The sequence below is a fragment of the Prionailurus bengalensis genome, chromosome C1, assembly GCF_016509475.1.
Source record: "Prionailurus bengalensis isolate Pbe53 chromosome C1, Fcat_Pben_1.1_paternal_pri, whole genome shotgun sequence".
Lineage (NCBI taxonomy): Eukaryota > Metazoa > Chordata > Mammalia > Carnivora > Felidae > Prionailurus > Prionailurus bengalensis.
Window position 1 is genome coordinate 127874702 of NC_057345.1, and position 25358 is coordinate 127900059.

General features: G+C 37.7%; 1 protein-coding gene across 1 annotated transcript in view; it reads left to right on the forward strand.

Moving 5' to 3' along the window:
- The window catches only part of UBXN4 (UBX domain protein 4), a 43435-nt gene that overhangs the window by 15166 nt on the left and 2911 nt on the right, over window positions 1–25358 (forward strand). Inside the window, exons 6-12 of the mRNA XM_043573320.1 lie at window positions 6935–7028; window positions 13266–13320; window positions 14089–14253; window positions 16307–16434; window positions 20838–20940; window positions 23627–23758; window positions 25093–25292. Of these exons, the coding sequence (XP_043429255.1) occupies window positions 6935–7028; window positions 13266–13320; window positions 14089–14253; window positions 16307–16434; window positions 20838–20940; window positions 23627–23758; window positions 25093–25292 (877 nt within the window). The remainder of the gene's footprint in view (window positions 1–6934; window positions 7029–13265; window positions 13321–14088; window positions 14254–16306; window positions 16435–20837; window positions 20941–23626; window positions 23759–25092; window positions 25293–25358) is intronic.

The following is a 25358-nucleotide window of genomic DNA, read 5'->3' on the forward strand; positions in this document are numbered from 1 at the left end:
TTCTAGAAGGATATTTTTGCTAGATACAAAATTTGGAGTTTACAGTTGTTTTTTTTTTTTTTTTTTTTCAGCACTTTAAAGATCTTCTGGTCTCCATAGTTTTCTGATGAGAAGTGTCTGCCAGCATTGTTTCCCCATATATGGAATGTATTGCTTTTCTCTCTGCCTTCAGGCTTTTCTCTTTGATTTTCATCCATTTGACTATAAAATGCCTAGATGTGTTTTTCTTTGTATTTATTCTGCTTGGGTTTTGCTAAGCTTAGATCTCTAAATGTATAACTTTCACTAAATTTGGGGAATTTGGAGCTATTATTTATTCAGATATTTTTCTCTTTTTCTCTTAACTTGCTAGAAATATTTACATGTATGTTAGACTTCTTGATACTGTCCCACAGGTTTATTTTTTCTTTTTTTTTCCTCCATTTAGATCGGATAATTTTGTTGATCTCTAAGTTCACTGGCTTATCATCTCTTTCTGCTCTTGAGCACATCTAGTGAATTTTTATTCTATTCTATATTTATTTTTAAGTAATCTCTACACCCATTGTGGGGCTTAACCATAGAACCCTGATATCAAGAGTCATAAGTGAGCCAGGCAGGTGCCCTAGTAAATTTTTATTTTATATAAAATTAGGTAATATATTTATACTCTTTTCTTTAAGTTAACCATTTTTTAATAGATTTTTTTTTTTAGAGCAGTTTTAGGTTTACAGGAAAATTAAGAGAAAGGTACAGGGGCGCCTGGGTGGCGCAGTCGGTTGAGTGTCCGACTTCAGCCAGGTCACGATCTCGCGGTCCGGGAGTTCGAGCCCCGCGTCAGGCTCTGGGCTGATGGCTCGGAGCCTGGAGCCTGTTTCCGATTCTGTGTCTCCCTCTCTCTCTGCCCCTCCCCCGTTCATGCTCTGTCTCTCTCTGTCCCAAAAATAAATAAACGTTGGAAAAAAAAAAAAAAATTTAAAAAAAAAAAAGAGAAAGGTACAGATTTTGTATATACCTCCTGCCCCACTGTCTACATCCCCCACCAAAGTGGTACATTTGTTAGAACTAATGAACCCACATTTGACACATCATAATCAGGCAAAGTCCATAGTTTACAATACAGTTTTCTCTTGGTGTACATTCCATGAGTTTGGGCAAGTGTATAATGACGTGTATCCATAAGTATAGCACAAAGTATTTTTCCTGCACTAAATGTCCTCTGTGTTCCACCTTTTCATCCTCAGTGATATTTTTACTGTCTCCATGGTTTTGCTTTTTCCAGAATGTCATATAGTAGTCTTTTCAGATTGGCTTCCTTTACTTAGTAATGTACATTTAATCTTCCTTCATGTCTTTTCATCACTTGATAGCTCATTTCTTTTTAGAGCTGAATAATATTCCATTGTCTAGATATACCACAGTTTATTAATCCATTCACCTACTGAAGGACATTTTGGTTTCGCAAGTTTTAGCAATTATGAATAAAGCTTCTGTAAGCATCTCTGTGTAGGTTTCTGTGTGAGCATAATTTTTTTTTTACTTTTTTTGGCTATTTACAGCAAGGTTGTGGTTGCTGGGTTGTGTGGTAAGAGTTATGTTTAGTTTTGTAAGAAGCCACCAAGGCGTCTTCCAAAGTGGCTGTATCATTTTGCAGGTAAAATGGTTCTGGAGTTTCTTACTCTTCCTTACATCTCCTTTTCCTTACATCTCCTCCTCTTCCTTTAACTTTTTATTTTGAAACAGTGTGATTCAAAGTTACAGAAATTATACTCAATCCCTCAGTACCCTTTCCAACATTTTATTCAACTTATCTTTTAATTCATTTCATTTTCCTTTACCTCATTGAGTTACAATGGCTGCTTTCAAGTCCTTGTCTGATAATGCCAGTATCTAGTTCATCTCTGGGTTGAGATAACAGGCCTTTGTTGATTGTCTTTTCCCCTGAGAATGAGTCACATTTTCCTGTTAGATTGTGTGTCTAGAAATTTTGGATTGTATCTTGTACATTGTTGTAGACACTTAGGATTCTTATATTCCTGTAAAGAATATTGATGCTTTTGTTTCAGCAGGCACTTAACTTCTCAGACTGTAAACTCTGTCTTACCTGAGGTATGAGTAGCACCTCTAATCTCAGTTCTTTGTAGCTTTTTTTTTAACTTCATTATGGAAAGTTTCAGACTTACTACAAAAGTCTCGAGAAAATAGTGTAATAAATTCCATGAACCCACTGCCTGTCTTCACCTATTACCAACTCATGGCCAAAATTGTTTCATCTGTGTCCCCTACTCCTCTTTTCCTTTTCATTTATTATTTAGAACAAATCTTAGGCACTATATCATTTTATTTTTAAAATAGGAGTATCTAAAAGATGAGAACTTAAAAAAAAATAACTACAATATCATTATCTCTTATGAAACCTACACAGTTTAACAGTAATCCTTTTTTACCATTAATTATCTAGGCAATATTTACATTATACTAAGTTTTTCAGTTTGTTTGGAGTCCAGTATATTGCTACTGATTGTTGAGTCCTTTTTTTTGTTTGTTTCATTTCATAAATAGATTCCCACTCTCATTTTTTTCTGTAGTTTCCTACAGTCTGGATTTTGCTGTATTTTTTTAAATTTATTTATTTTTGGAGAGAAAGTGTGAGTGGGGGAGGGCCAAAGGAAGAAGGAGAGAGAATCCCAAGCAGGCTCCACACCCAGTTTAATCCCACCACCGCAAGATCATGACTAGAACTGAAATCAGGTGTTGGATGCTCAACCAGCTGAGCCATCTAGGTGCCCCTATTTTTCTAAATTTTTATTTTAATCACCTGGTGCTCTTCACAAATGCATTTCTTAATCCCTATGATCTATTTTATCCATCCCCCCAACCCACCTCCCCTCTGGTAACCATGTTTGTTCTCTTTACTTAAGAGTGTCTTTCTTGGTGCATGTATCTTTTTGATTTAGTGTTTTTGTATTCTTTGAGTAAATACCCAGTAGCACAATTGCTGGATCATAGGATAGTTCTGTTTTTAACTTTTTTTTTAAGGTTATTTATTTATTTTGAGAGAGAGAGAGCACGTGGGGCAGAGAGAGAGAAAGAATGCCAAACAAGCTCTGTACCGATTGTGCAGAGGACTCGAACTCATGAACCGTGAGATCATGACCTGAGCTGAAACCAAGAGTCGGAAACCCAACTGAGCCACCAGGCGCCCCTATTTTAACTTTTTGAGTAACTTCCAACTGTTTACCACAGTGGCTGCAGCAGTTTGCATTCCCACCAACAGTGCACAAGGGTTTCCCTTTCTCTGCATCCTTGCCAACACTTGTTTCTTTTTGATTTTGGCCATTCTGACTGATACTTCATTGTAGTTTTGATTTGCGTTTTCCTGATGATGCGTGATGATGAGCATTTTTTCATGTATCTGTTGGCCGTCCTGATAACTTCTTTGGAGAAATGTTTGTTTATATGTTTTGCCCACTTTTTAAGTGGATTATTCATTTTTGGGGTGTTGAGTTTTATGAGTGCTTTATATATTTTGGTTACTAGTCCTTTATCAGATATATCAGATATGTCATTTGCAAATCTCTTATCCCATTCTGGAGATTGTTTAGTTTTGTTGATTGTTTATTTGGCTCTGCAGAAGCTTTTTATTTAGATGTAGTCCCAGCAGTTTATTTTTGCTTTTGTTTCCCTTGCCTCAGGACACACATCTAGAAAGATGTTACAGCTGATGTCAGAGAAACTACTTCCTGTGCTCCCTTCCAGGATTTTTATGGTTTCAGGTCTCATATTTGAGTCTTTAATCTGTTTTGAGTTTATTTTTTTGTATGGTATAATAAAGTGGTCCGGTTTCATTCTTTCGCATGTTTACTGTTCAGTTTTCTGAGTTTTGTTGAAGACACTGTCTTTTTCCCATTGGATATTCTTCCTACTTTGTTGAAGATTAATTGACCATAAAGTTGTGGGTTTATTTCTGGGTTTTCTGTTCTGTTTCATTGGTCTGTATGTCTGTTTTTGTGCCAGTACCATACTGTTTTGATTATTACAGCTTTGTAATATTGAAATCCAGAATTGTGATGCCTCCAGCTTTGCTTTTTTTTTTCAAGATTGTTTTGGTTATTTGAGGTCTCTTGTGTTTGCATAAAAATTTTAAGATTGTTTCACAGGATTCTGTGAAAAATGCTGTTGGTATTTTGATAGGGACTGCATTAAATATGTCAGTTGCTTTGGGTAGTGTAGACATTTTAACAATTTTTGTTCTTCCCACTCCATGAGCATGGAATGCCTTTCCATTTCTTTGTGTCTTTTTCTATTTCTTTCATCAGTGTTTTACAGTTTTCAGAGTACTCATCTTTTACCTATATACGTATACATACGTATATTTTGGGTAGCTTTATTCCTAGATGTCTTGTTAGTTTTTGTGTAGTTGTAAAAGGGATTGTGTTCTTAATTTCTCTTCCTGCTGCTTCATTATTGGTGCACAGAAATGCAGCACATTTCTGTACAATGATCTTATTTCCTCAGAATTTACTGAATTAATTTATCAGTTCTAGCAGTTTTTTGGTGGAGTGCTTTGGGTTTTATCTATTTAGTGTCATATCATCTGCAAATAGTGAAAGTTTTACTTCTTCCTTACTGATTTGGATGCCTTTGATTTCTTTTTGTTGTCTGATTGCTGTGGGAAGGATTTGGAATACAAAAAAGTGGTGAGAGTGACATCCTCTTGTTCCTGACCTTAGGGGAAAAGCTTTTTCCCCATTAAGGATGATGTTAGCTGTGGGTTTTTTTCTGTATGGCCTTTATTATGTTGAAGTATGTTCCTTTTAGACCTACTTTGTTGAGGGTTTTTATTATGAATGGATATACTTTGTCACATGCTCTTTCTGTGTCTATTGAAATGATCATATTGTTCTTGTACTTACTGATGTGGTGTATCACATTGATTGATTTGCAATATTGAACCACCCTTACAACCCATGAATAACATGGCCTTTATTATGTTGAAGTGTGTTTCTTTTAGACCTACTTTGTTGAGGGTTTTTATTATGAATGGATATACTTTGTCACATGCTTTTTCTGTGTCTGTGGAAATAATCATATCGTTCTTGTACTTACTGATGTGTTGTATCATGTTGATTGATTTGCAATATTGAACCACCCTTACAACCCATGAATAAATGTGACCGTGATGATGGTGAATGATTTTTTTTTTTTTTAATGTAAACTTTATCCCCATGTGGGGCTTGAACTCATTACTCCGAGATCAAGAGTCACATGCTCTACCTACTGAGCCAGCCAGGTGTCCACTGGTGAATGATACGTTTTTTGTTTTTCGTTTTTTAGTGTGTTGTTGAATTCAGTTTGCTAGTATTTTGTTGAGGATATTTGCATCTGTGTTCATCAGAGATAGTTGCCTATAGTTCTCTTTTTTTGTGTGTTGTCTTTATTTCGTTTTGGTATCAGGTAATGCTAGCCTCATAGAATGAATTTGGAAGTTTTCCTTCCTTTTCTAGTTTTTAGAATAGTTTGAGAATAGGTATGAACTCTTCTTTAAACGTTTGGTAGAATTTGCCTGTTAAGTCATCTGGTTCTGGACTTTTGTTTCTTGGGAAAGTTTTGATTACTGATTCAATTTCTTTGCTGGTCATCAGTCTGATCAAATTTTCTGTTTCTTCCTGTTTCTGTTTTAGTGGTTTATATGTTTCTGGAAATTTATCCACTTCTTCTAGGTTGTCCAATTAGTTGGCATATAATTTTTTATAATATTCTCTTATAATTGTTTGTATTTATATGATGTTGGTTGTTATTTCTCTTTTCTCACTTTGTGATTTTGAGTCCTTTCTCTCTTTTTTTTTTTAATTTTTTGTATGTTTATTCATATTTGAGAGACAAAGACAGAGTGCAAGTGGTGGAGGGGCAGAGAGAGAGGGAATCACAGAATCCAAATCTGTGTCGGCACAGAACCCAATGTGGGGCTCAAACCCATGAACTGTGAGATCATGACCTGAGCCAAAGTTAGACACCCAGTCTTTTGAGCCACCCAGGTGCCTGCCCCTCTCTCTCTCTCTCTCTCTCTCTCTGTCTCTCTCTTTTCTTTTCTTTTCTTTTTTCTTTTATGTTTATTTATTTATTTTGAGAAAGAGTGAGAGAGCATGAGCAGGGGAGGGACAGTGACAGAGGGAGAGAGAGAATCCAAAGCAGGCTCCATGCTGTCAGTGTAGAGCCCAATGTGGGTCTTCGTTCCATGAACCCTTACGTAAGATCATAACCTGAGCCCAAATCAGGAGTCGGATGCTTAACTAACTGAGACAGTCAGGCACCCCAGAGTTCTTGCTCTTTTTTTGTTAAGTCTGGCTAGAAGTTAATCAGTTGTATTGGTTTTTGTTTTTGTTTTTTCAAAGAACCAGCTCCTGATTTCATTTATCTGTTCTGTTGGTATTTTCAGTTTCTATTTCATTTATTTTTGTTCTCATATTTATTATTTCCTTCTTCCTGACCTTGGTGGCCCTCAACTGCCTTGTTTCCCACTTATATTCTATTATATGTGGACCCAAATGTCAGAATTAGAGAGAATTCCAAGCAGGCTCCAAGCTGTCAGCGCAGAGCTTGACATGGGGCTTGAACAAATGAACCGTGAGATCATGACCTGAGCCAAAACCAAGAGTCTGATGCTTAACCAAGTGAGCCATCGAGGCCCCTCTTTTTTTTTTTTTTTTTTTAAATTAAACCTTGCACCCAACATGGGGCTCAAACTCATGACCCTGAGGTCAAGAGTTGCATGCTCTACTGACTGAGCAAGCCAGGTGCCCTAGTAATCACTCATTTCTTATCTTCTCCAACTCTTAGGTAAAATTTGTAATGTTTAAGAAGATTATTAACAAATGTAACCCAAATGTTTATGTTTCTTAAAAATCGGCATTAAATGCAATATTTTCTTATTTCTTTTTATTAAATAACTAAGGAGGAGAGAGTTCAGGCCATGCCAGTCCATCTCAGGAGCCTGGTGGATGTTCAAATCAGAGACCTCCAGAGGACCTGACTGTCAGAGTGGAAAGGTTTGCTTTTATTTTTGCAAATAGTATTTTGAAAAGACAGTGGTTTTCAGTTATTTCATTAATTTGAATAAAAGCTAAAATTTCACAAATGAAGTTTCAGAATCCTGGGTTGAAATTTTTTATTACCTGACCAACTTAATTGTATCCATAAAGACTACATTCTAGAAGTAAAGTTGAGTATCTCTTAAGTCATCAGTCAGCTTTAGGTCTGATCAGCCCAAGAATCTTTTTTGCTGGTTTTTGGTACATGTATGTTTCCGTCTGTCACTTCTGCTTTGATCTCTCTCTACCATAGGATAGTAAGTTCCAGATGGGAAGAACTTCACTTGCTTTTATGACTGTATACTGAGTCTGGGTTCTGCATAAGTGCATGTCTATTAAACGTCATGTGTTATTACTTGGTCTAATCAGATACAGATTTATAACTTTTTGTGGCTTGTAGTTTTATATTTTTAATAATACAGAAATTACCAAATTAGAGTCCTGTATACTATGGTTCTTAAGTTACATGAATTAATGGTAAATGGATAAAGCAAGAATATTTTTTAATCCTGACCTAACACCATTTAGTGTTATATGGAAGTTAAGAAAATGCCTTAGACTTGACAGTTTCTTGTTCACATAGATTCTACAGGAAAACAAGTTTCAAGATGATTACGAATACTGGGTATTTGGTTTTGCTCATGACTAAGAATCAGCTTCATTTCAGCAAAACCTAGATTCTGATGGTTCTTTCTAGGAGTCCCAGCAGGCCAAGATCTTGAGCTAAAAAGGATAGATCTCACCACTATGGTGGTGAGAAGTGGTAGAAGGCTCAAAGAACAGCTGCAGGGAACCAAAGTTCCCAGTGGTTCATCCTCTCTGTTTCTTTCTGTTTTGCTAACATCAAATCTACCTCTATGCATCTGTCCTTGCATCACGTTGGGGTGATGTGACAGTAAAAGATGAGAAAAGAATTTGGAGATTTGAGGGGAATGAGAAGAAACACAGCAGATAGCCCTTAATTGTAGGGTAGGCTTAGGTGCTATTTAACTGCAGTAGATAAGGGGAGTTTCTGTTGTTTCTTAATAGCTTCCATTCTTATGTAAGAGAGTGTCTGCCCATGTCTGCCTGCATGGTTCTGCAAAGAGGATATAATACACCATCTTTAATTAAAAAATACTTACCATATGTATTTACACTAGTGTATGTGTGTTATATATAGTATAATGAGCCAGTAAAGTTAGTTTAAGACACACAACAAAATGTTTGTATTAATATCTTTGAAAGGGGAATTAGGGATTTTTTTTTTCTTCTGAGGTTGCCAAACTGTCTTCATTGAGCATTTTTACTCTTATAATTAAAATATCAGGACAGAATGGGTTTACAAGTCGAGATCCTTAAACTGAAAAAAAAACAAAAAAACAAACAACTTTACTCTTGGAGATACATACATTTATGTGTTTTTAAACCGTATGCTTTTAGAACCGTTATATGAAATGTATGTGGGCTAGAGCCTTTTAAAAAAGGATACTAGGGGTGCCTGGGTGGCTCAAGTCAGTTAAGCATCTGACTTCATCTCAGGTCATGGTCTCGCAGTCTGTGAGTTTGAGCCTGCATTGGGCTTCTGTGCTGACGACTCAGAGCCTGGATCCTCCTTCAGATTGTGTCTCCCCCTATCTCTCTGTCCCTCCCCAGCTCATGCTCTGTCTCTCAAAAATGAAAAAACATTAAAAAAAAATCTTTTTTAAAAGGATACTAAATGTTGAAATTGGATGAAATGTTGGCATACTTACCATTGAAACAGTTTTCATTGGGAAGTGACTGTTCTTGGTTTAAACACCTTTTGAAAAATCTAGGTCATATAATTAAAATCATATATACACTTCAAATTATTGCTGAGATTAATTTATCAGGTCAGTTAACCAATAAAGCCTAGGCCCTAATACTGACTGATTCATGCCCTGGGGTCCTATATTCTATTCATCTGAGTTATATCCAGTTAGGAATTTTGTTTGTTTTATGGAATCTAATTTGTTTATCAACAACTAAAAACAATAGCATATAATACTCCTATCCCAAATGACCTCTTAGCTTATCATTTATATCCTTCAAATTGCCTTCATCTTTAACATGCCTTGTCATAGACTGTAGTGCTCTTATGCCTTTGACTCACCCATGCTCTGCAGGTTATTGAACTCTAAAACCCTAATGTGCTGCTAGTTTCCCTGTCTTATAGAACTGATCTGTGGTGCCTTTTCATAGCCCAGAAAAATTGTACACATCAAATACCTGTGGTGTAATCTGATTTTTATAGAATTTTGTAATACCAAACTCTATAAAGCAAAATATATGTATTCTTCCTCTAACTTTGATATTAAAAAAAATTTTTTTTAATGTTTGTTTATTTTGGGGAGGAGGAGAGGGGCAGAGAGAGGGAGAGACAGAATCCGAAGCAGCTCCAGGCTCTGAGCTGTCAGCACAGAGCCCGATGCAGGGCTCAAACTTAAAAACTGTGAGATCGTGACCTGAGCCGAAGTCAGACACTTAGCTGACTGAGCCACCCAGGTGCCCCTAACTTTGATATTTTAAAATCTAAGTCCTACAAATTAAAAACTCAGCCTTAAAATTTGGCAGGATAGATTAGCAAATGTAGGATTCTTATTTTCCTCTTAAGCTATATCTGTTTTCTGAGACCAAGTTTCTGGAAACCTAAGTAGTTCCCACTAGATCTTGGGTTTTTTTCTTATCTGACTTCAGGGAAAAGTAATTTTGTTAGGGGGCAAGGTGATTAAACCAAATTGATGTCAACTCAGAAACTCTCATCCTATTGCATACATATTGAGAAAAAAATCCATCTAAACCATCTTAAGGAAGTAAACTTGATTTTTTAAAAAACAGATCGAGAGGTGCCTGGGTGGCTCAGTCGGTTAAGCGTTTTGGCTCAGGTAATGATCTCATGGCTTGTGAGTTCGAGCCCTGGGTTGGGCTCTGTGCTGACAGCTAGGAACCTGGAGTCTGCTTCGGATTGTTTCTCCCTCTCTCTCTGCCCCTCTCCCGCTCACACTCTACCTGTCTCGCCTTCAAAAATAAACATTAAAAAAATTTTTAAAAAACAACACAGATTGAGGGGCACCTGGATGGCTCAGTTGTTTGAGCATCCAACTTCGGCTCAAGTCATAATCTCACAGTTTGAGTTTGAGCCTTGCATCAGGCTCACTGCTGTCAGCACAGAGCCTGCTTTGGATCCTTTGTCTCCCTGACTCTGCTCCTCCCCAACTTGTGCCCTCTCTCTCAAAAATAAATAAACCTTAAAAAAAAAAAAAAAGGTTGGGGGCACCTTGGTGGCTCAGTTGGTTAAGCATCTGACTCTTGGTTTCAGCTCAGGTCACGAACTCATGGTTTGTGAGTTTGAGCCCCACCTCGGGCTCTGTGCTGACAGTGTGGAGTCTGCTTGGAATTCTCTCTCTCCCTCTCTGTCTGCCCCTCCCTTACTCGCTCTCTCTCAAAATACACAAATAAACTTTAAAAAAAACAACAACAGGTTGATGATTTGGAATTGGCAGGTACCAATTTTTCTTCTTAATATTAAAATATATATAGTGTTTTCAAAGCTAAAAGATGTGAAATTTGCATCTTTCTTTTAAACTAGTATCTGTGCCCAAGGTGGGGCTTGAATTCATGACGCTGAGATCAACAGTCACATAGTCTACTGACTGATCTAGCCAGATGCCCCTGAAATTTGAATCTTTTAGTGACTCATGTGAAAAAATAAGCCTTTTAGTTAAATTTTGATTATTTTTTTAAATGTCATTGTGTTTAAAAATTGACATAATTCTTTGGGAAAGATAATATGTAGTACCATCACTTCCAACCCTTTTTTTTTTTTCTTTTTTGGTAAAGATTTCAAGCCTCAAAAAGTTAAAAGTATAATGACTTTTTTGCTGATTCATTTGAAAGTTGCAGGCACCATTTCATTTTACCCTAAATACTTGAGTATGTATCTCTATCTGTTAAGAATAAAAATATTGACTGTGGTTTTACAGGCTCTCAGTAGGGGCTCCAGCCTAGGAGGGGGCCTGAGGGTCTGTACCCACTGACTTATGCCCTTCCCCATCCCTCAGGCCAACAAACATCCTTTAGCAGTAGATTCCTAGATGCAGGAGTGATGAAACAGTCAATTTGTCATTAAGATGCAGTGGACTTTTCAACTAGATTAGAACAAAATAATAACTGTTTTTCTCTGAAGAGAATTGTGCAAATTATATGCAATTAAAGACATTTTCAGATGTTAGTATACCATTGTCACACCCAAATTGTGAATTTATACAGTAAGATTATCTGATAAGCAATCACATTCATATTTGCCCATTATTTTAATAATGTCCTTTATAACTTTTTTTCCCTGATACAGGATCCAATCAAGGGTCATTCATTGAATTTAGTTTAGTCTCTTCTAATTCAAAGTATTTCGTTTGTTTTGCTTGTATTTGTTTTTATTTTTCACAGCTTGGACATTCTTTAAAAGAGTCTAGGCTGTTTCTAGAATGTCCTTTGATCCAGTCCTTGTTTCATCATTCTAAGTTAGAGAACATTACCTAGGTAATGATTTGTCTTTCTCATTACATCAGGAGGCACCTGATATCAGATGTATGCATTTTTGGTGATACTAAATTTAACTGTTAAGATGGTATCTCTTGGATTCTCAGTTAGAAAGATACCTTTTCACGAATTAAAAATTATTTATAGGGTGTTTCTTTGAAACAGTGAATATATGCTGTTCCTCAGAAACTTTCAACCAGTGATTTTGGCATCTTTTGATTTTGCTTGTATCACTTATTTCACTGGTAGTTGGAAATGGTGATTTTTCTAATTTCATACCTTCTAATTTCTTTCTTACCTTACATATTTCTTAGCTAGCGTTCTTCTTTAGAGAAGTGCTTTGATCCACCTCCTCTTGCTTTTTATCCCCCCTTTTTTTTTTTTTCAGTAAACTTACTAGTTAGTTACCAAATAGTGTACTACATGCACTAGGGGCCTAATAACCCTTTCTCGATGACGACTTCCCTCCCCCAAATAAACATTGTCCTGAATCTAACACTATAGATGAGTTTTGCCTGTTTGTAAACTTCATTATGGAATCACCTCATTTGCTCAGACTCTTCTGAGCTGGTACATGTGGCAATAATTGGCACATTCTCATTGCCATTCTGTTGATGGATTTTTTAAAACTGTTTTCATTTTGGGGGCTTTTATGAATTGGATTGCTATATGAACATTCTTTTACATGTCTCAGTGGATGTATCTTTTGGGTGTATTTGCAGGAGTGGGGAAAGGGTCGTAGATACATGCCAAATAGTTCTCCAAAGTGGTTATACATAACCAGTTTATAACTCCCCTTAGCGGTAAAATGTTTTATGGATCTTTTTCTTTTTTTCCCCCCCATTTTTTTTTTTTACAGTTCATTTCTCTTATGATTCTTTTTGGTGCACACGCTGCCCTACATTTGGCTAGTGACATCCTCTGCATGCTTGGTTTTCTGTCCTTTAATGTATGTCCCTATCATTCTTTGAGCACTCCCTTGATTTCTGGCACAGGTTGTTCAACTGACCTTTAACAAATGCTTATATCTTTGTAACTAAAATCCCTCTGAGAAAGTACCATTAATTTGTTAAAATTGAGGTAATTTACATACCACAAAATTTAAAGTGTATAATTCACTGGGTTATAATGTATTCACCAGGTTGTGCAACCATTACTATTGCCTGCTTTCATAATTGTTAGTTTTTACTTATGAACTTTTTACTTATGAACTTATAGTTGGGAATCAATTTTGGTATTACTAGTTTTTATAAATGCTAGCCTTTGGTTTTTTGCTTTTACTTTTAATTTTGTGCTATATTGCTGTTTACTTCTATTGTAAGGGGGAAAAAGCATTTGTAAGTCATTGATTTATGTACTTATTTGAAGACATGTATGTGTATTTTCAAATCTGTATCAGATACCTTGCGGGGAAGGGGTACTAATGGTTAAGAAGTAGAAGGCGGAATAGGCTTCTGATAGGCTGGCTCCCACTGACTGTTCATAGATGTCTCTTGGGGCCAGAGGCCAGGGAGATGACTTGTTGCTTTGCCTTCAGGATTTTTTTTGTTTGTCACTACATTTCCCCAGTTTTAGTTAAATGAATTTCCCAAATGTATATCATATTAATATGATGGCTCTCCATTAATGTATTTTTTAAAAACGTTTTACATACAGACTCACTAAAAAACTTGAAGAAAGGAGAGAAGAAAAAAGGAAAGAGGAGGAACAGGTAAAGTTCATGTACCTAGCATCATTTTACTCTCCTATTAGGTGAGGGAATGTTTGACTTCCTGCTCGATTTGGCAGACTTAGGATGGCTTTCTGGTTAAAGTTTAGTGTTGAAGCACAGTGAAGGAAATTACCTGGCGTCTGTAGTAGGATAATAGTGTATACTTTTTTGTGCTTTTGTTGTAAATTGCTAGGAATAAGTTGGACAATCTTCTTTCCCTCTACAGTGAGTCTTTTACACTAAGAATAGATGGACTTGAACTAAAATTGTTTGACGTTGATGCAGACCAAAGTCTTAGTTCCCTTTTATGGAAAAGAAATTTGTAGGTATTTTGCTGAATTTTTCCTCTGGTATTGCTACATTCTGGTGCACCATTGTTTTCCCATCATGTGCACCTAAACTGCATCATCTCTTTGAGGGTCTAATATCAGTTCTTTATGCCAAACAAAGGGCAATCTTAGTGTCCTTATATGGTAACATATTTACTTTACAAACCAGAGACCTGTAATTCTGTTTGTTTTCAAATTACATTACAAACTACATTTTATAACCTTAACAGAACTGCTGGCTAAGATTTACAAATTGACAGACATTTGACCATTAACCCATGCTGTTAGCAAATTCTTCTAGACCCTTACATTTTATGAAGTTATTTTATTCCTTTAGCTATACCCTACAACCAGCTCTCCCTGTATATAAAATAATACCTAAGGCAGATTATTAAATTATCTTTTTGGTTCATAAAGCTTAACTTCCTTTTTAATGCAGAGAGAAATTAAGAAGGAAATTGAGAGGAGAAAAACTGGAAAAGAAATGTTGGATTATAAAAGAAAGCAAGAGGAAGAATTAACAAAAAGAATGTTAGAGGAAAGAAACAGAGAAAAGGCAGAAGATAGGGCAGCTCGAGAGCGTATAAAACAGCAAATTGCCTTGGTGAGTAGTAAGTTTATTTTTAATGCTTGACTCTAGTACATTTGTGAAATTGTTGTTCTGTGCACAGTGGTTTTGATTTACTACCAGACTGTGCACACAAAAAGAATAGATTTTAGTGACTCCCAGGAGTTCCAATTTCAGCTTCCTTTTAGTAGAAACTGTATATTGGATTAAAATACAGTTAGGATTAAAATTGGGATTGGATAAAGAAGATGTGATATATGTATACAGTGGAATATTATTCACCTATAAGATTAACGAAATCTTGCTATTGGCAACAACTTAGATGGAGCTGGAGAGTAACAGTGCTAAGCAAAATAAGTCAGAAAGACATGCACCATATTATTTCACTTGTGGAATTTAAGAAACAAAACATGCAAAGGAAAAAGAAATCAAGAAGCAGACTCTTAATTATAGAGACAAACAGTTACAGGGGTGGTGGGTGGGGGATAGATGAAACAGGTGATGGGGATTCAGGAGTGCACCTGTTGGATGAGCACTGGAGTTGTTGAATCACTATATTGTACACTGGAAAGTAATATAACTGTGTTAACTATACTGAATTAAAATAACAACCGAATAAAAAGAGATTAAAAATTGAGGTGATTTTTTTCAAAGTAATTTTTCTCCGTGTTATGTTATAAATTTTATCCATTGTCAAAGGTAGTTTTCAAAGATTCCTTAGGAATGTGAGGGTGATCTGGCTGCAACATCTGTCACCCTGTAGATTGCCAGGGTTGATTTGGCTGATCTGGCTGGCTAGGTGGGTGTCCCCTTCCTCACCATTCCATGTGCATCCCTCCTGAAGCTGTGCCCTTGGTTGAAGACGATGGACCTTCCCTGATAGAGGAGGACTGTTCTTAGATCAGGGGTAGCTGTGCTCCCCTGCTGGAACCTCCAGACAGGCTCTCAAGATCCATTTGTAGGAGAAGCAGTCCAAGTAGGTAGTAGGTAGTGGTGCTGCCTGTGGCAATCTGCCTTAAAAAAAAAAAAACAATTCCCTGGAAAAGAAACTTAGAACTGGTTACCTAGCAGTCTTCTATAGTCACAGCCATTCCATTTTTGGGACATTCAGAAGATTTAGACACATCAAGTAGGAGGTTAGGATGGTTTTGCTATAACTGGTTTGTTTTTGTTTTTGTTTTTGTTTTTTAGCATTTATTTATTTTTGAGACAGAGTGAGAATTGTGGGGGGTGGGCAGAGAGGGAGACACAGAATCTGAAGCAGGCTTCGATAGCACAGAGCCCAATGTGGGGCTCGAACCCACAAACCATGAGATCATGACCTGAGCCAAAGTCGGATGCTTAACTGACTGAGCCACCCAGGTGCCCCACAACTGCTTTTAAAATTAAGCAGTTGTAATACATATGAAAGCCAATTCTACCTTAATATTGTTGTTCACTTGTTTACTCAGCAAATATTTATTGATTATGTACTGTGTGCCTGGCCTTTTTCCAGGCTCTGGCAATAGAGTAGTGAACAGAAGCACATTTGTTTAATAAACAACTCTGGTCCCTGATAGTTAATAAAACTAAAAAATACCAGATCCAGAGTGATAAAAGTCTGCAGTTGACTTTAAGGAATCTCACACATATTTGTATTTGTTCGTTGTGTTTAGAAACATGTGAATAGGGCTCTGGGTGGCTCAGTTAAATGTCCAACTCTTGATCTCGGCTCAGGTCTTGATCTCAGGGTTATGAGTGCAAGCCCCACCTTGGACTCCATGCTGGGTGTGGAACCTACTTAAAAAAAAATTGAGGGGCACCTGGGTGGCTCAGTTAAGTGTCCGGCTTCGGCTCAGGTCATTATCTCACGGTTGTTGCGTTTGAGCCCCACATCAGGCTCTGTGCTGACAGTTCGGAGCCTGGAACCTGCTTTGGATTCTCTGTCTCCCTCTCTCTCTCTGCCTACCCCTTCCCACCCCTCATGCTCTGTCTCTCTCTCTCTCAAAAATAAATAACCATTAAAAAAATCTTTTTAAATTTAAAAAATAGAAACGTGTGAATACATCACTCTAGCAGTGAAAGATAGTGTCTGACACTTGTTTTAAAGGACCGTGCAGAGAGAGCTGCTCGTTTTGCAAAGACAAAGGAAGAAGTAGAAGCTGCTAAAGCTGCTGCTTTGTTGGCCAAACAGGCAGAAATGGAAGTCAAGAGGGACTCTTCTGCAAGAGAAAGAAGGTACTTTATTTCCTGCTGAATTATCTATGTGTATGTGGCTGCTGAGGAGAATAGCAATTGTGGCCAGCTTTTTAACACTTATGTGTGCTGTGGCTGTTGTAAGTAGTTCCAGAAGGATATATTAACCGTTATTATAGTTGCCATTGGTATTTGTCACTTAGTGTGAATGTACAGTGTAACAGTACTAAGTCACTTCTAAAAGAAGGCTCAGGGATGGGGCGCCTGGGTGGCTCAGTCAGTTAAGCGTCTGACATTGGCTCGGGTCATGATCTCGTGTTTGTGGGTTCGAGCCCTGCATCGATTTCCGTGCTGACAGCTCAGGGCCTGGAGCCTGGTTCGAATTCTGTGTCTCCCTTTCCCCCTGCCTCTCCCCAACTTGTGCTCTGTCTCTCTCTCTCTCTCTCTCAAAAATAAATAAAATGTAAAAAAAAAAAAAAAAAAAAAGTTGTTTAAAAGAGGGCTAGGGGCACCTGAGTGGCATAGTCAGTTAAGTGTCTGGCTCTTGGTTTGGGCTCAGGTCATGATCTCATGGTTCATGAGATTGAGCCCTAAGTTGGGCTCTGTGCTGGCAGAATGCAGTCTGCTTGGGATTCTCTCTTCCTGTCTCTCTGCCTCTCCCCCTCTCGTTTTCTCCCCCTCAAAATAATAAATAAACTGGAAAAAAACCTAAAAGAAGGCTCAAGAAATCTGTTTTCAAAAGACAGACAAAGCACGTACATTGAAATGATTATAGTGGTTATCTTATTATATGTATTAGGACTCTTTAGTTTTGAGAATCTCAGATGAAATAGAATTAAGCAAAAGAGGGAATCCATTGGTTCTGCAGTTGGAATTTCCACTGATGGATTTGTTTAGGCGTAGCTAGATCCAGGAATTTAAAAGATACTTTCTCTCTCTCTTTTTAATCTCATTTTTTCCTTAATTTTTTTTTAACGTTTATTCATTTTTTTCTTGAGAGACAGAGAAAGAGCACAAGCAGGGGTGGGGCAGAGAGAGAGAGGGAGACACAGAATCTGAAGCAGGTGCTAGGCTCTGAGCTGTCAGCACAGAGCCCAAGGCAGGGCTCGAACTCACGAACCGTGAGATCATGGCCTGAGCCGAAGTCGGATGCTTAACCGACTGAGCCACCCAGGGGCCCCATCTCTTGTTTTTTTTCTGTTTTAGCTTCATTCTTAGAAAAACTTTTATGACGATGTCAGGAGAACCCAGGGTTTCTTGGCACCTTCAGGATCTTGAGTTCCTGATCCCAGAGAGAAAAAACTCTTTTTCTCAAAAAGCCCATATCATTCACTGAGGAGAATTCTGATTGACCCTATTTGGCTGATGTCGCCACCTTCAGATCAGTCCCTGTGTTTGCTTATATTGGCTGTCTGGTTGGGAAAGTTGACATGCCTACTTCCTTGGTGAGGAGGTTGGGGAAATGTTACTGATAACCATACCAGAATGAATGACAGGTAGCAGGGATAAGGCAGTTCCCAAAACAAAAATCTATTGTGAAGACAAAAATACAGATTTCCAGTACATCCTACATTTTGGTTAATATTTATTTTCTTTTCTGTATTTTCTGTATTGGAAAATTAACAAGCATTACCTTTGTAATCAGAAAAACTACTTTCTAAAAACTGTTTTCTAAAAGTAATGAAATACATGGGGCACCTGGGTGGTTCAGTCAGTTAAGCATCCAGCTTTAGCTCAGGTCATGGTCCCACGGTTTGTGGGTTCGAGCTCCATATCAGGCTCTATGCTAACAGCTCAGAGCCTGGAGCCTGCTTTGGATTCTGTGTCGCCCTCTCTGTCTCTCAAAGGTAAAGAAATAAACATTAAAAACTAAACAAACAAACAAACAAAAAACTAAGGGTACTTGGGTAGCTCAGTTGGTTAACTGTCCTGACTTCGGCTCAGGTCATGATCTCACCATTCCCGAGTTCGAGCCCCACATCGGGCTCTGTGCTGACAGCTTAGAGCCTGGAGCCTGCTTCAGATTCTCTGTCTCCGTCTCTCTGCCCCTCCCCTACTTGTGTTCTGTCTCTCAAAAATAAACATTAAAAAAAGTTTAACAAATAAAATAAAAGTAATAAAATACTTAAGAATATATGTAATGAAAGTGTGAGACTTATACACTGAGAACCAGAAAACATTTTTGAAAGAAGTAAAGCAGACATACATACATGGAGGAACATTCTGTGTTCATAGATCAGAGGACTTAATATTGTTAAGATGGCAGCAGAAAAGGAGCTTAAAGAGTGAAAAGAAAAAGGGGAAAAAAATAATGGCAGTACTCCCCAAACTGATATGTGGATTCAAAACAATTCCTATGAGAATTCCAGTAGATTTTTTTTTTTTTTTGGCCAAGAGTTTTGGAGGAACCTGACCCCTAAAATTCATATGGAAATGCAAGGGACCCAGGAGGCCAAAATAATCTGGAAAAAGAACATAGTTGGAAGATGCAGATTTTTAAATTTTAAAACAAAGCTACAGTAACCGAGACAATGTGATATTGGCATAAGGATGGTTGTATGGATCTGTGTATTAGAATTGAGTCCCCAAAGCATTTATGGTCAGTTGATTTTTTTAAATGGTACCAGGACCATTCAGTGGGGAAAGAATAGACTCTTTAACAAATGGTGCTTGGACACATCCAAAAGAATGAATTGGTACCCTTACCTCACACCATATTAAAAATTAATTCAGAGGGAAACTGGGGTGGCTCAGTCGGTTAAGTGTCCAATGTTGGCTCAGGTCACAATCTCATGTGTCATGAGTTCAAGCCCTGCATTGGGCTCTGTACTGTCAGTGCAGAGCCTGCTTTGGATCCTCTCTCCCCCTCCTTCTCTGCCCTTCCCCTACTTGCTCATTTGCTCTCTCAAAGAGAAATATTAAAATTAACTCAGAAAAAAAATTAATTCAAAATGGATCATCTACCTCAAATGTAAAAATTGCAAGTATAGGGTCACCTAGGTAGCTTGGTGAAGTGTCTGACTCTTGATTTTGGCTCAGGTCATTATCTCACGGTTTGTGGGATTGAGCCCCACATCGGGCTCTGCACTGATACTGCAGAGCCTGCTTGGGATTCTCTTTCTGCCCCTCCCTTCTCTCAAAAATAAATAAGCATTTTTAAATAGTCATAGGTATAAACTCTTAGAAAAACAATGAGAAAATCTTGTGATCTTGGAGAAAGCAATGATTTTTAGACATGACACAAAAAGCACAAGCAGCAAAAAAAAGCAATAGATAAGTTAGACTTCATCAAAATGTAAAACTGTGTTTCAAGGGACATCATCAAGAAAGTGAAAAGATAGCTCTCAAAATTGGAGGAAATATTTGCAAACCATATATCTGATAAGAGACTTGATCTACAATACAAAAAGAAGTCTTTAATAACTCAACAGTAAAGAGCAAACCACCCAGTTTAAATATGGGAAAAAGATTTGAAGAGACATTTCTCCTGAGAAGATGTACAAATGGTCAGTAAGCCATATAAAAAGATGCTCCACATTATTAGTCATTAGGAAACTCAGATTAAAACTACAGTGAGATACTGTTTTATATCCTCCAGTATGCCTAAGCTTATTTATTTATTTTTTAATGTTTATTTATTTTTGAGAGAGCAAGAGAGAGACAGAGAGAGAGAGAGAGAGCGCGCATGAATGGGGGAGGGGTGGGGAGAGAGGGAGACACAGAATCCAAAGTAGGCTCCAGGCTCTGAGCTGTCAGCACAGAGCCTGATGCGGGGCTCGAACTCACAAACTATGACAGTGTGACCTGAGCCGAAGGTAGACGCTTAACCAACTGAGCCACCCAGGCACCCCTGGATGCATAAATTTAAAGAAACAACCAACGCAGCTTTTGAGTATGTGGACACTTTGGAAGCCTTCTATACCACTGATAGTATTATAAATATTATTCAGCAGTCAAAAGGAATGAAGTAGCTGACACATGCTATGACATGGGTGAACCTTGAGAAAATAATGGTACGTGAAAGCCAGTTACCAAAAGTCACACATCCTATGTTCCATTATATGAGTTGCCTGAAATAGGCAAATTCATAGAGACAGAAAGTAGCGCAGTGCTTCTTGCCAAAGGGCTAGGTGAAGAAATAAGGAGTAATTGCTGATAGGTTTAGTTTCTTTTTGGGGTGATGAGAATGTTTTGGAGCTAAATAGTGGTGATGGTTGCCCAACTATAATAAAAACTACTAAATTAATTGTATGTTTTAAAAGGGTAAATTTTATGTGAATTGTATCTTGATAAAGCTGTTACTAAAAAGAATAAATGAAGAGGTCTGACACAGAGGAAAAAAAACCTGTTTTCATTTTGTACATCTTCATTTCCATTTTCTCACAATGATCTTGTTTGAAAATAAGGTGAGGTAAGATACTGATTTTAATTTTCTTTTTTCATAGCACTATTGCACGAATTCAGTTTCGTCTGCCTGATGGTTCTTCTTTTACAAATCAGTTCCCTTCTGATGCTCCTCTAGAAGAAGCAAGGCAGTTTGCTGCCCAGGTAAATTTATGTCTTGTCTTGAGTTGTAGTAAAGGTAGATGAATAGGTTATGAAAATGTAGGAGGGGAAAATCTCCACGTCTGATTTGTAGAGTGTGAATAAGTCATGATTTATCCCCAGGAGGGAAGCACCAAGCCCCCTCTGGGGCTTGGGGGGGCTTCCATCATGTATTAGTGCCATATAGGAAAAGCATATCTGTTGCACAGAAGTAGGGATTTGCTGATATGGTACGCTTTGGAAACTTTTCTCACTGCTTCATACACTCAGCTGGAGGAACGAAAAGCAAATGATTTTCCAAAGGTCTAATCTGAGGTAGTTGTTTCCTGTAAAAAGATGCAATTTTTCTTCCTCTCTCTCCACATTCTCTGCAGGTCGCTTTGGGGCTTGCCGTTTTCCTGCAAAGGCCAAGCCTAAAGATCAGTAATCTTTATTTGGTTACAAGTATCTTTTTCAGGAATTTACTTCCAGAATGTGGCCTTACTCAAAAGCTGAAAGAGTGTGAAATTATATTTCTCAGAAAATGAGATATGAGTAATTTCAAATTACAGTTGACCCTTGAACGGTGTATTAAGGGGTGCCAGCTCCCTGCACAGTCAGATCCACGTGTAACTTCCAATTCTGTGAAAACTGAACTACTCATAGCCTACTGTTGACCAGAATCCTTACCAATAGCAGTTGATGAACACATTTTGTTGTTGTTTTGTTTTGTTTAGAGAGCGAGAGCATGTGAGTGAGGGTGAAGGGTAAAGGGAGAGAGAGAAAATTGTAAGCAGGTTCCACACTTAGTGCAGAGCCTCACACAGGGCTTGATCCCATGACCCTGGGATCATGACCTGAGCCAAAATCAAGAGTTGGATGCTCAACTGACTGAGCCACCCTGGTGCCCCATATTTTTTATCATATGTATTCTTTACTGTTTTCTTACAATAAAGTTAGCTAGAGAAAGGAAAATGTTAAGAAAATCATAAGGAGGAAAGCATACATTTACAGTTCTGTATTGTAAAAATCCTTGAATAGTGCGCCCACACAGTTCAAACCTATGTTGTTCAAGGTTCAACTGTAGTTTTTATTCTCTGACTGAGCCCTTATTCAAAATGGATTCTAGGCATCAGATGTCCTTCAGGTTGTAGGCTTATCATATATCCCGCTGTTTGTCTCATGTATCTTTTTAAGGCAAAATTAGGGTTCAGATCTTTCCCTTAGACCACCTCTCCCCATTTAGTCTGCTGTCTCACTTACGGATCCTGAGAGGATACCTAAAGCTGTCTGCCTTCCTCCACTGTGGAGCTGGGCTGTGCAGTATAAAAACATTTTTAAGAAGTCTTTTTCCTTAAGCTTAAATTGGAAGCAACCCCCAATAGTTCTTTTATTCTTTTACCTTGGAGCTTCACTTGGGCCCTCACAAAAGGGAGTGCTTACTCCTGGTCTGAGTCTTAACCACCTCTGTCACAGGTAAGTAAAGAAGAAGCCACATGAGAAAAAAAAGTCTTTACATCAGTCCTATTAGAAATTTGGCTCAGTACAGTAACCTAATTTTGTATTTTTGCATGACCTCGTGTTAAGAGTGATAACAGTGAGAGGTATGTATATGACCTCTAGTAAAAAAAAAAGAATTACAGAAACATAAGTGTTAGTCTCTTTCTTTGGAATCTTCTAGGGAGAGAGATTTTACAAGTACAGATTTTACAAGTAGAGGTCTTAAAATTATGAAGGTGATTGCAGTGCTGCCCAGTGTAGGTTCCTGGTTCTGGGAATGTATGTGTAGCATGAATTGACTATAGACCATTTACTTTTTGAGATAAGGAAGAGGTGAAACTCATGTTCTGTATATGAGGAAAGTTCTGGGCTATTCCAAATTTTTAATAGGGAATGCAGATGTATATTGGAGAGAGTAATAGAAGTTTGCCAAAGTATAGTGAAAACTAATGGCAAACTGCAGTATTATTTAAAAGAGATATATAATTGTCCATTTTTATTCACTTTATTTAGGTGGGTTTTTTTAAAATTTATTTTTGAATGTTTGTTTTTTGGCAGAGCGAACAAGGTCATGAGTGGGGAAGGGGCAGAGAGAGAGGGAGACACAAGCAGGCTCCACACAGTCAGCTCAGAGCCCAGTGATGGGCTTGAACCCATGAACCATGAGATTGTGACCTGAGCCGAAATCAAGTCAGAAGCTTAACTGACTGAGCCACCCAGGTGCCCCTATTTTATTTATTTTGAGAGAGAGAGAGAGAGAGAGAGAGAGAGAGAGAGAGAGAGAGCAGGCACACATAGGCAGTTGGGGGAGGGACAAAGAATCCCAAGGAGGCACCAAGCCACCAGTGCAGAACCTGATGCAGGGCTGAACTCAAGAGCTGTGAGATCGTGACCTGAGCTGAAATCAAGAATTGGACACTTAACCAACCAACTGAGCCACCCAGGCACCCCTATTTTAGGAACTATATTCTTGCTATTTTGTGGTCATTTTTGAGTTGTAAAAGCTTTTAGGTACTATTAGGATTTGCTGGCTTTCAGCTACTTGTTAAAGCACAAAGTTTTTATAAAGTTTTTTTGAGTTTACATTTGAATGAACTTTAAAATTAAGGTAATTTGAATTATAGCAGTCATTTTGGATGCATATGGCTATGTAATATCTTACTTTAAAAGGGCACCTTTGTAAGGTTTTAAACTTATTGTTATGTTACAGACTGTCGGCAACACCTATGGTAATTTTTCACTAGCAACTATGTTTCCCAGGAGGGAATTTACCAAAGAAGATTATAAAAAGAAATTACTGGATTTGGAACTTGCCCCAAGTGCTTCAGTGGTACTGTTGCCAGTATGTATATATATACATATTTTTTCTATCTTTAAATCCCATTTGTCCTACTTTTGATCATCTTATAATTAGCAGAAGGGAACATGAAAGATGTACTATGGATAATTAAATTCACATTATCCAAAAATGTTAGGTCAATTTATTGTTCTGTTAACCTGTGCATTTTATATTTGTATTGCTAGTGAGACACTAAATAAATAAATTTTAGTTTTCAACTTTTTCTTCATCTGTTTTCATGTATATAAATGAAATGACCAGTAGGAGAAGAAAATGCAGCGTATCTGTCTAATGAATAGAGTTAGTGGTGCTTTTTTTTAAGTTTATTTAAGTAATCTCTGCACCCAATATAGAGCCCAAAGTCATGACCCCAAGATCAAGAGTCACTCCTCTGACTGAGCCAGCCAGGCGCCCCAGATTTAGTGTCTTTAATTTATGTATGATTTGGCTGTTTACCAAGTTTTTAAAAAGGATTTTATTTTGACATAAAAATAACATTAATTTTTTAAACATATAAATCACATTTGATCCTCATAACAGTGTTTTAATCTCTGATGAAGCAAAGAGGCTCAGAAAGTTCTTTTTTTACTTTTTAAAAAATGTTTCTTTTCAGAGAGAGTGAGAGAGGGACAAAGAGGGAGGGAGGGAGGGAGGGGGAGAGAGAGAGAGAGAGAGAGAGAGAGAGAGAGAGAGAGAATCCCAAGCAGGCTCCATGCTGTCAGCGCAGAGCTGGAGGTGGGGCTCGATCCCATGAACCATGAGATCATGATCTGAGCGGAAATCAAGAGTCAGATGCCCAACGAGCTGAGCCACCCAGGCACCCCGAGACTCAGAAAGTTTAAATGATTTTGCCAAGGCATCCCCTAAGTGCCAGAGATGGTATGAGAGCCTGGGTCTTCTATATTTTGATTAGGATAGTTCTCCTGGTTCTGAACCAGAACTCCACACCTAAAACAACCTTCCAGTAATCAGGATTTATTGTATTCACTGAGGTTTTGTTGAAGCCTTTCCCTCTTTTTTTAATCATCAAGGAAGACTTTTCCTTCCAAAGTTGTTAATTTCATTACAAAGTTTAGTTCTTATAAAAATAATTGCTTCAAGAACTACTTTCTAGTTTCACTGTAGTGATTACTCCTTTAAAAAACAGCTCTTGGAGTTCCCAGTAGTTTATATAAAATATACACCTGAAAAACAGCAGAAGATAGTAATTTTACCTGTTTACAGTAAACTAAAATCAACAAGACTTTCCTTTTCCAGATAAAGATTCATCTAGAACCTTGAGTGTGACGTGATGGGGCTCATGTAGCCTTTATTGAGATTGATTCATTAATTTTTAGGCAGGAAGACCAACTACATCCATGGTACATTCTTCCAGTGGAGACTTTTGGACTTTGTTGGGGACAGTCCTTTACCCATTCCTTGCCATCTGGAGATTGATTAGCAACTTCTTATTTAGTAACCCTCCTGCACAGACTTCTGTGAGAGCGGCGGCATCGGAACCCTCAAACCTTGCTTCATCTAGCAACTCAGAGAAAAGGTATCTGTGTTTACCCCGTTTGCTAAATGTGTTAATAATGCCCAGTACCTTATTCAAAATGAACAC